At 41.7% G+C, this 9673-nt stretch overlaps 1 protein-coding gene across 16 annotated transcripts in view; it reads right to left on the bottom strand.

The window, feature by feature from the left end:
• Positions 1-1006: 1006 nt before the first annotated feature.
• Atf7ip2 (activating transcription factor 7 interacting protein 2) overlaps positions 1007-9673 on the bottom strand; it is a 47587-nt gene continuing 38920 nt past the window's right edge. For 13 of the 16 annotated variants that reach the window (XM_058579869.1, XM_058579820.1, XM_058579843.1 and 10 more), the window contains 3 exons: positions 9222-9288; positions 3959-4044; positions 2344-3367 (listed from right to left, as the gene is read on the bottom strand). In XM_058579869.1, the coding sequence (XP_058435852.1) occupies positions 2954-3367; positions 3959-4044; positions 9222-9288 (567 nt within the window). In that variant the 3' untranslated portion in view covers positions 2344-2953. Of the gene's footprint in view, positions 1788-2343; positions 3368-3958; positions 4045-9221; positions 9289-9673 lie in introns of those variants that run through there. The other 3 variants (XR_009226913.1, XM_046445354.2, XM_058579847.1) reach the window with 3 other exon arrangements.

Below are 9673 nucleotides of genomic sequence, written 5' to 3'. Positions count from 1 at the left end.
CAAAACTAGGAGACAAAGTCAATCTTTCCTTTTTTAAAGTTTTAAGGCATTTTGTCATAGCAACCAAGAGCTGACCGGTAGTGTCCAAACCGTGACCAAGCGTCCCTCTCCCAGGCATCCTACAGCTCTTGTCTGACCTGCTAGGATTCCTTCCATGAGACTTGGTCTCTAGGAGAGACCTGACTGGGCAGAGGGACACTCTGTTGTGTCCATCTAGTCCCCACAGGTGAGGCACAGGTGCAGCACAGCCACAGGAGAAATTAGAAGCACTTTATTACTTACTTACAGGTCCACAAGACAAGAGGGGTGACTATGGGGCCAGTGTGAAATGCAGAGTCTACAGGGTGCTCAACCAGTGACGGGGAGCAAGAAAGCAAAGGAGCCACCAATCAGAGGCCCTCAAGGGACCTACTTAGGTAAATGTACTGGACCGCGTTAGATACGTTAGGCCCAAAGGTCCTTTGCTCTTACTCCCAAGCACTGGCTGAGCACCCTGCAGTCTGGATTTCTCACTGGCCCTTGTGCTCAGCCTCTTCTCTTGTGGACCTGTGAGTAATAAAGTGCTTCTCATTTCTCCCATGGCTGTGCTCCCTCCTCCATGCCTCACCTGCCAGGTATACCCAAAGGTATGGCCTAGAGAGCGGCTCTCAATCCGGCCCTGACACCACTCCCATCAGACACATGGCCGAGCACGGAGCTGCCCACGCTGTGCCTATTCCTCCTGTGGCTAAAGTCTGCTACAGGAGCTGCAGGCAGCAAAAGATGTTTCAGTCACCCACCTTTAACTGAGGACAAATGAAAGGTTTGCTTCCCTAGTTCACCTTGTGAGCCAGGGCTTTCCACGGAGACCCAAGGCAGCGGGGACAGTGTACACTCTGCTGTATCCACCTAGTCCCCACGGGAAGAACATGTACCCCAGAACCAAGAACTAGATTTGAATTCCAGCCCCACTTATTCTTTGGGTCTTGGTGACCTTGGGAAAGTCTTATAAGCTCCTTGGGCCTACTTCCCCATCTTTAAAATTTATTAAAAGTATTTTATTAAGAGCATTATTTTCTTAAAAGCATTATTTTATTAAATGTATTAAAATGCATTATTAAAGTATTGCTTCATTGTGAGGCAGAATGCCAAGGTCGTTGTGAATTATGCCTGCCCGGTTCCCAAGCCCAGATCTCTGGGACTCCTGGGGATTCCACGAGCCAGGTGAGTCACATCTGATGCTGGCTTATGTTTCCTCCTGTAACTTGATGGAGGCATAAAGCTTCCCACTAATCTGCAAGCCCAGGTGGCACCTTGTGGGGTGACTGTGCTGGCCGGCAGGACTTCCTTGCCCTTGGGCTGGCTATCTTCTGGTGTCACTGACAGCTGAGAATTTTGTCCCTGCCTCTGCAAAAGGCAAGAAATACCAACGCTGTCTGAGCCACTCACATTCAGATGTCTGCTTCCACATCAGCCTCCCTGCTGGTCCTGACGCCTGACGCTCTCTGCTGGAGCCTGCACACCCCACTTTCCAGATGGCCTGCTGCAGGGGCATGCAGTTTCACGTTGGCGAAGGGCGCCAGAATCTTGATAGGACGTCAAGTCTTTGGGCTTCACTTACCAGCGAACATCTAGTTTCCATCGACCTGAGGGTGACAGATTCACGTGGGGCGAGCTCCTTGTTCTGTGCTGCAGGACATCCTTTGCTGCTGAGTTCTAAACGGACCTCTCAGCGAGCAGCTCGTCCAGTGAGACGCACTTCAGAATGTGGCTCTTTCTACTGTAATGTTTTGTTAAGACACAGGCAACTGAAAAACACAACAGGATATTACTGAAGATGGGCATCATCCACAAAATGCCAAGGAAACCATAACCTGTTTGTGTTTTTTATACAAAGTACTAGCAATGGAACCCACAGGCCCTCCATTTTTGAGATGGGGCCTTGCTAAGTTCCCCAGGCTGGCCTGAAACCTGTGATTCTCCTGCTCAGCCTCCTGCCCTGTTCAGTTATTTACTTTTGGAACTTTTGACTATTTGCCAGGAAAGAATGCCTCTCTTTCCTGTTTTCCCGACATCCCGGTTATTAGCTGTCCACAAGGTCGGTCTCCCTTGAGCCTGAATTCCACTTCTCAAGTCTGTTCTCTCGGTCCATCTCAGGGGTGCTTGTATGCCCTTGGGGACAAGCACAAGGAGACCTAGACATTAGGGCTTTGGTGTTATGTCCTCTGAGTAGTAAGGGCAGCATTTGGGGAATCAGCAAATTAAAGCCTTAGTCTGCAGTGGACAACTCCACAACTGAACCAGTGTGGTTAGACAATGTTTTTTTATAAGAGATGTTATATGATTTTGTGTACACAGCACACAATGTTTAACACATTTTATGTATATAAGTATACAAATACACTTAGGGAAAACCTCCAGACTATTTCTCCAAAAGACTAACATAGTCAATAAAATAAAATAAAATAAAATACAAGGGGCACAAATTCATAGCCCTTAGAATTTAAACAGAATGGAAAGACATTTATTTTTTATGAAACCTTAGCGGGGATATGCCCCAAAGATGATCTGGCCTCAATAAAGGGCCAATTTTTTCTGTACCTAAAATGACCCAAGCAAGTCATCAGACTTGATTGTCAATAGAGGAAATGGTGATCACTTGTGCTATAGAGCTTCTGATAAAAGCAGCAGCTCCAGTCTCCAAAGGAATTGTTCATAACACACCTTAGCAAAATGGGTCCACCATAGTGTATGTTTGAGAACACATACAAAGAACACACTGAATGCAAATAGAAAATTAGTGAAGCTATAAGCCACTTACAAATACATAAGAGAGAACTGTCCCCATACAAAAGGATTCACAATCTGAAATGGCCACGTAAAATGGCAAATAGTGTTAAGGGTAACATTGTAAACCAGCTCAAATATGGGGGAAAATATGTACTATACAACAAAGTTTTTGAAGATTTTTCTTTTAGGTAAGATTTGTAGAAAACCCAGGGACAGATTTTATGTCAGAAAATGGTCCATATCGCCCAAAAATGTCTTTCGACTGGATAGTAAAATAATACTTGTCGGAAGTCAATAACTGAGATAGAGTACAGGCCATTGGGAGTGGAAAAGCTTTGATTCCTCCAATTTTCTTCCAAATCAATTTGGTAGTTGAGTTCTCATGGCACAGGAAGAGGTGGTAGCTCTCCACAGGAGCACACCTAGGGTTGACCTCGCTGATGTTCCAAGTCAGGGCGATGCCCATGGGTCTCAGCACACGCTTCACTTTGAGCTCTGGCTTCTGGGGAGGGAGTGTGTCCTGGATTTTGTCCACCAGTTCAGGGAGTAGTGGTGGTGGTTCTGGGAGAGGTGGCAGGTGCTCAAAGGAATCAAAATCCTAAAAGCATATTTGTAAAAAAGTTTAGCAAGCCAGTTGGCTGGGAACTGACTATTTTAAAGTGGTCTACTGCAGCTGTTCAAATATATATTTCCCATTCTTCACTCCTTTTATCGAAATAACAAACAGGATATTTCAAGAATATGTGAGGCTAAATCCAGTCTTTTTAAGCATGAGGCTCTTTTGCAGTTAAGATGTCTACATTCTGGAATATCACTGATCCAGAATGGGATAGGTCTCAAACATTCTGGATAAATATCACATCTTGTTTCCAAACACTGAACTGATTTACATGAAAGTATTAGTATGAGAAAACCAATTAGCCTCAACCCTTTTCAACAATGGCTATGACAAAACAATTCTTTCTTAATTTGTTAGATGAAAAAAGGATTTTAATATCTATAGTTTCTGTAAAATTTAACTGAATTATTTTAATTAAGTAAATAAGTAGACTCATGATAGCACATTTTAAAAGCCCACTGAAATGTTATCTAAGTTGAAATGTGAGCCACATGTTTCTTCAAGAGTAAAACAGATACTTCCCACTCAATTTGGAAGGAAAGTCCCTGACAGAGCATTTTATATTAGTACCTCAGCTGTATTTTCTGCCACTGGGATTATTTCTTTTGAATTTAAAGCAGCTTTCCAACGTGACTCCTGGGTAGGTGCTGGAATTTCTGTGAACAACACAAGGTTTAAAAGAAGAAATATTTAGGTTGGTTGGTAGAAAATCTGCCTGATATATGTGAGGCCCTGGGTTCAAGCCCCAGCAATACTGCCCCCCTACACCAAGTGAAGTTTATAACTGGGCGAGTAGATCAGAAGGAGAGAGCTTGCCTCACATGTGTGAGGACCTGGGTTTGATCCCCAGAATTACAAGAAAAAAAAAAATTTACCTGCAATAATCAATTCCGTGGCTTTTAAGCAGTTTACATTTTAGGTGGTAAATATGAATTAAAATTATAAAACTGTGAAATATGAAGAGACTTCTGATATAAGTTCAGGATTCAAAAGTACCAATATAATTTTCCGTTGACAAATATTTCCACTATTTCTTTTTGACACCGAGTCTTGCTATGTGTGAAGCTCAGGCTGAATCTGGACTTGGGGGCTCAAATGCTCCTCCCACCATCCAGAAAAACGGAGCTCACCATCACTCCCAGCTTCAAAATGTCCCTCCTGAGGGACACCCGCTATGTGCCTGGAGGCAGGTACATTTCCACAGGGGAGAGGGATGGCTGTGAGGGATGATGTTGGACAAGGATGTCCGCAAACCTAGAGCTCTTTGTGAACACTGAGTATGTAAGACCCACCAGGCCTGGGGATCCAAATTAAAAGATCTCCGAGGCTGGGATTAGAGGAACCTCTACCAATGAGGTCTGTGTTGAACTGAAAGAAATCAGTTATAAACTGTGGAATGGAGAAAGGGGGAGGAGAGGAAGAAGAGGGCGGGAAGAGGGCGGGAGGGGACTGAGGAGATGGGGTGGAGGGAAGGGTGTGGTGGGTGTGAGAGTGAAAAAGAACACCTGGGGGAGTGGAAGAAAAGGGGCCCACACTGGAGCATTAGGGCTGCGTGTCTAAGAGTTCTAACCACTTAGGTCTGTTGTGTCCGTGGTATAATTGTGTAATATACTTAATGAATCCTCCAAATGAAATCACTATTTTCTTTAATTTAAAGAATAAAACTCTGCACTACATTTCAAAGTTCATTTATTAATCCCTTCTTTTTACTGGTGTTAAAAACCTTTTAGGAATAGGTAATGGCTTTCTGGTCTGAATGCTAAGTGAGTCTGTACAGACTTTACACTGACTTAATCAAACAGAACTAGGTTTGTGAGAACATAATCTGCAGATCAGTCAACAGGTAAGAGGTGAAACAACCGCCTTTAAATTTCGAAGGAAACAACTTAACAAGAAGACAAGATTCTAAGAGACACAATTTACCATGCATGATATCACTTCCTTCAGGAAAATAAGTCAAGAAGTCCTTAGCAAATTAAAACAGACTCTCAACTTTGTGAGATAAAAAACAAAAAGGACTTTTATCCCAATCCCGCTGATGTCCTAAGTGAGACCAGTATGGATGTCTTACACTCTCCAGCTTTCATTCTTATCATGAAAAACTAATGGGATCTTCAGGACTAGAAACCCATTAAAGTGCGAGGGGAAAACTGGCCTCTGCTTTCAACTGTTTGACTGCCGGATCCTCTACTGCATTAGGTACCTGTGTGGATATGCACATCCACCCACATTTTTTTTTTTTTAATATTTATTTTTTAGTTTTCGGTGGACACAACATCTTTGTATGTGGTGCTGAGGATTCAACCCGGGCCGAACGCATGCCAGGCAAGCACGTTACCGATTGAGCCACATCCCCACCCACATTATTACTTACACTGTAAGAATCATTTTTAGGGCTGGGGATGTGGCTCAAGCGTGCTCGCCTGGCATGTGTGCGGCCCGGGTTTGATCCTCAGCACCACACACAAACAAAGATGTTGTGTCTGCCAAAAACAAAAACAACAACAACAACAACAAAAAAAAAAAATCAAAAAATTCTCTCTCCTTTAAAAAAAAAAGAATTATTTTTAAAGTTTCTATTTTATATTGAAATGACCGATTGAGAAATATAGTTTTACAAACAGTAAAATCTATCCTTTTTAAGCATATTTCTCAAGTTTTGACAAATGTATGCACTTAATAAACCATCACCAAAATCAAGACACAATACTGTATCACTCAAACACCCAAAGGTTCCTCAGTAACCCTCCGCCCGCCTTTTTGTTGCGGTTTTAGGGACGGAACCCAGGGCCTTGTGCATGCTAGGCAAGCACTCTACCAACCAAGCTACAGCCCAGCCCCTAGCATCCCTTCTCAATCCTCCTCCCACACCTGTTCCCAAGAAACCACTGGTTTGTGTCACTGAACATCAGGTTTAGGGCCAGTCATGGGGGTGTACAGCTATAACACCAGCTATTCATGAGGCTGAGGCAGGAAGATCAGGAGCAAGTTCAAGGCCAGACTAATTGAGATCATGTCTCTAAATAAAATAAAAAGGGCTGGGGCTAGGGATGAAGCTCAGTGATAGAGCACTTGCCTAGCATCTGTGAGGCTCTGGGTTCAATCTCCACCACCAACTAAACAAGAAAAAAACTAAGGTTGCCTTTTCTAGCATTTCACATAGCACATAGGATTCTTTTAACCCAGCCTGGTTTTTCTGAAACTTATACACTAATAATATATCAATATTTTGTTTGTTTTTGGTTGAGTGTTCAGTTGTATGGATGTGAACTCTTATTTGTGCATTCATCTGTCGATGGATTTGGGCTGATTCTAGCTCTGGGCTATATGAATAAAGCTCCTGTGATAACTTGTGTGGATGTAGGTTTTTGTTTCTCTTGGCAAATATGTGAAAGAATGGATTAACAGAGTTATGATAAGAGTATAGTTGGTCAAGAAACTGCCTGACTACTTCTTAGTATACTTGCTTACCCACAGCATCTATGGTAAAAGTATTTAGATTGTTCATCATTTTAGACCTTTTATGTTTTCTAATATGAACATTTAATCCTAATAATTTCCCCTGTCAGCACTGTTTACCTGTATTGCATACATTCCAATATGCTCTCTTTTAACATTTATAACATTTATAACATTCCTTTAAGGTTTCTTCTTTTACTCATAGATTTGAAGTCTGTTTAGTTTCCAAATATTCAGGAATTTTCCAGCTACATTTCCATTATAGATTACTTATTTACTTCTCATTTATGATTCAGAATCTGATCTCTTAATGCATGTTAGATACACTTAAAAGAATGAGTGTTTGATCATATATTCTAGACCAACCTGGGAAACACAGCAAGATCCTGTCTCAAAATAAAGTAACAAATTTGTAAAAGGCCAGGAAAGTAGCTCTGTGATTGAGGAGTACTTACCTAGCATGTGTGAGGCCCTGGGTTTCGGCTACCCAGTACCCCTGCACACACAGAGAATGTGTATTTCTGGATTGGGTTAAATATTGTAGAAATGTTGACAGTTTAGGTTTCTCTAAAGCCTTACTTTCTTTCTACATATTGATTACTGAGGACTGTTGAAATCTCTATAATCATTATTGTTCATTTCCTATTTATGCTTTTGTTCCTCAGGCAAGGGGTGTGCATACTTACAATGATCAGCAGCCTTCCTCCTCACTGGTAGCAGCCCTTACCTACTTGCCCATAACAGCACCACCACCCCAGCATTCTTAGGACTAGCCCTTCCATGCTCTCCCATGGCTCACCCTCGACCCTCTTACCTCTAACATATCTGTTTATATACAAACTGCAACTCTCATGACTACAATAGATGAGTCATTTGTTATTTAGTCTGACAGCATTTGCTTTTTCATAGAGTGTGTAGACCATTTATTATCAACAGAGCTTTAAATCTACCATTCTGCCTTCTCTTCTTTATTAATCTTGTTTATTCTTTGTATGCTTTTTTGTGGCTTCTCTTACTTTAGAACTCGATCTCCACTGTTGGGTTATTTGCTCTGCTACTCTAGGCATTACCATATGTATCTTAAATCATAATCCATCTTTAAGTAACTCGGTTCCACTCACATAGTGCTCGGCCTTCACCCAGCACCCCGCACGCCTCTAGCAGTCTTTTGCGCTGTGGTTATCATATATTAACCTCGGCATATATGATAGAACTCCACAAAATGGTGTTACATTTCTTAGCATAGCTCCACTTTCCATCTCATATAATTTTCTTTTTACTTGGAGAATTTTATTTCTGATAGTGAAAATCTGCTGGCCACATATTTTAGTCAACTTGAGCTGGGGCTGGGGCTCAGTGGTAGAGGGCTCGCCTGGCACGTGTGAGGCACTGGGTTCGATCCTCAGCACCACATATAAATAAATAAAATAATGTACTGTGTCGATCTATAAATGAACACACACACAAACTTAAGTTTCCTTCAATTTTTGAAAGATACATGCTAGATACAGAATTTCAAGTGGACAGTGATTTTCCCTGGTCTTTTAATGATGCCATTTGATTTTATTTAGAGACAGGGTCTCACTGTGTTGCTTGGCACCTCATTTTGCTGAGGCTGGCTTTGAATGCTTAATCTCCTGTCTCAGCCTTGAGCGGCTGGGATTACAGGCCTGTGTCCCCGGGCTCAGTGGTATGGTTTTCTTGATGTTTATCTTCCTTGGAACTTCCTGGGCTTGTGACTCATGCTTACTAAAATAAATAATAATTCCCAGCCCAGATTCACTTTTTTTTGCTTAAGCTGGAGAAAAAGGGCACTGCTGTCACTCTCCCTAAGTTTCCACATTCATTTCCTGTTGTGTTATGTCTTTCCAACCCCTGCTGTCAGGGTCAGGGAAAAGGTATGTGCCATGAGGAGAAGAGATCCATAATGGCCGCCAACAACGCAGATGTCTTTCAAAGGGTGGATGGATGAACAAGCTGTGATACACCCATGTCATGGGCTACTACTTGGCCACAGAAGGAACACACTACCGATATACAACAACATGAGCAGCACTCAAGAGGGAACTGTGCTAAGTCGAAGTCAGTCTCAGAAGGACATAGATTCTACCATATTTTCATAACATTTGTGAAAAGACAATTACAGTCATGAAGTGGTTGCCAGGGTTAGGGACTATGGGCAAGAGGCAGGTGTGACTATAAAAAGGACCATGAGGAAGTCTGATGGTGACAATTATACAAATCTACACATGTGATAAACTGTATAAAACTACAAATATATGTACATTAACACACTAAAACAAACTTCATAAGTTTCAAAAGGACATTTTGAGTTATGCTTCCCACTTTCTTAAGAAAAACAAAAAACCTTTACCTGTGTTGAAGTTGGACAGGGCTTCTTTGGTCAAATCAATAACAAAATCAAGTTTCTTCTTTACACTCTGAAAAGTCATTGTTAAAAAAAATAAGTAAGGTTTTGCTTTAAAAGCAGAGAATCATTTTTAAAAGATCAAACAAAATTTTAAACTAATGTTTCCCCACCTTTTGGCAGTGCAGGAGATGGAAAGGTCTGGGCATGTTGGGTACACCTACGATGAGGTGTACCCAAAGACCTAAATTATCATCTAGAAGCAAGAAACTGAACATTCTCTGAGTTTCTTATGGTTTAACTTAAATACACAATAAAAGAGAAGCCCTTATAAAATACTGCATGGTTTCTGAGAATATGATTAAGAATCCACATGCACTGGTAAATGGGTAAATGGGTATGGTCAGGAAATATGTTTATCACTAGCCGTCTGTTATTCAGTGTGTGAGCTGTACTGG

This window comes from Marmota monax, unplaced genomic scaffold, assembly GCF_021218885.2.
Source record: "Marmota monax isolate L192 unplaced genomic scaffold, Marmota_monax_Labrador192_F-V1.1 WCK01_AAM20220418_F8-fsc00035, whole genome shotgun sequence".
Classification (NCBI taxonomy): Eukaryota; Metazoa; Chordata; class Mammalia; order Rodentia; family Sciuridae; genus Marmota; species Marmota monax.
The sequence above is the reverse complement of the archived record's forward strand: the minus strand, read 5'-3'. Positions and strand labels throughout refer to the sequence as shown.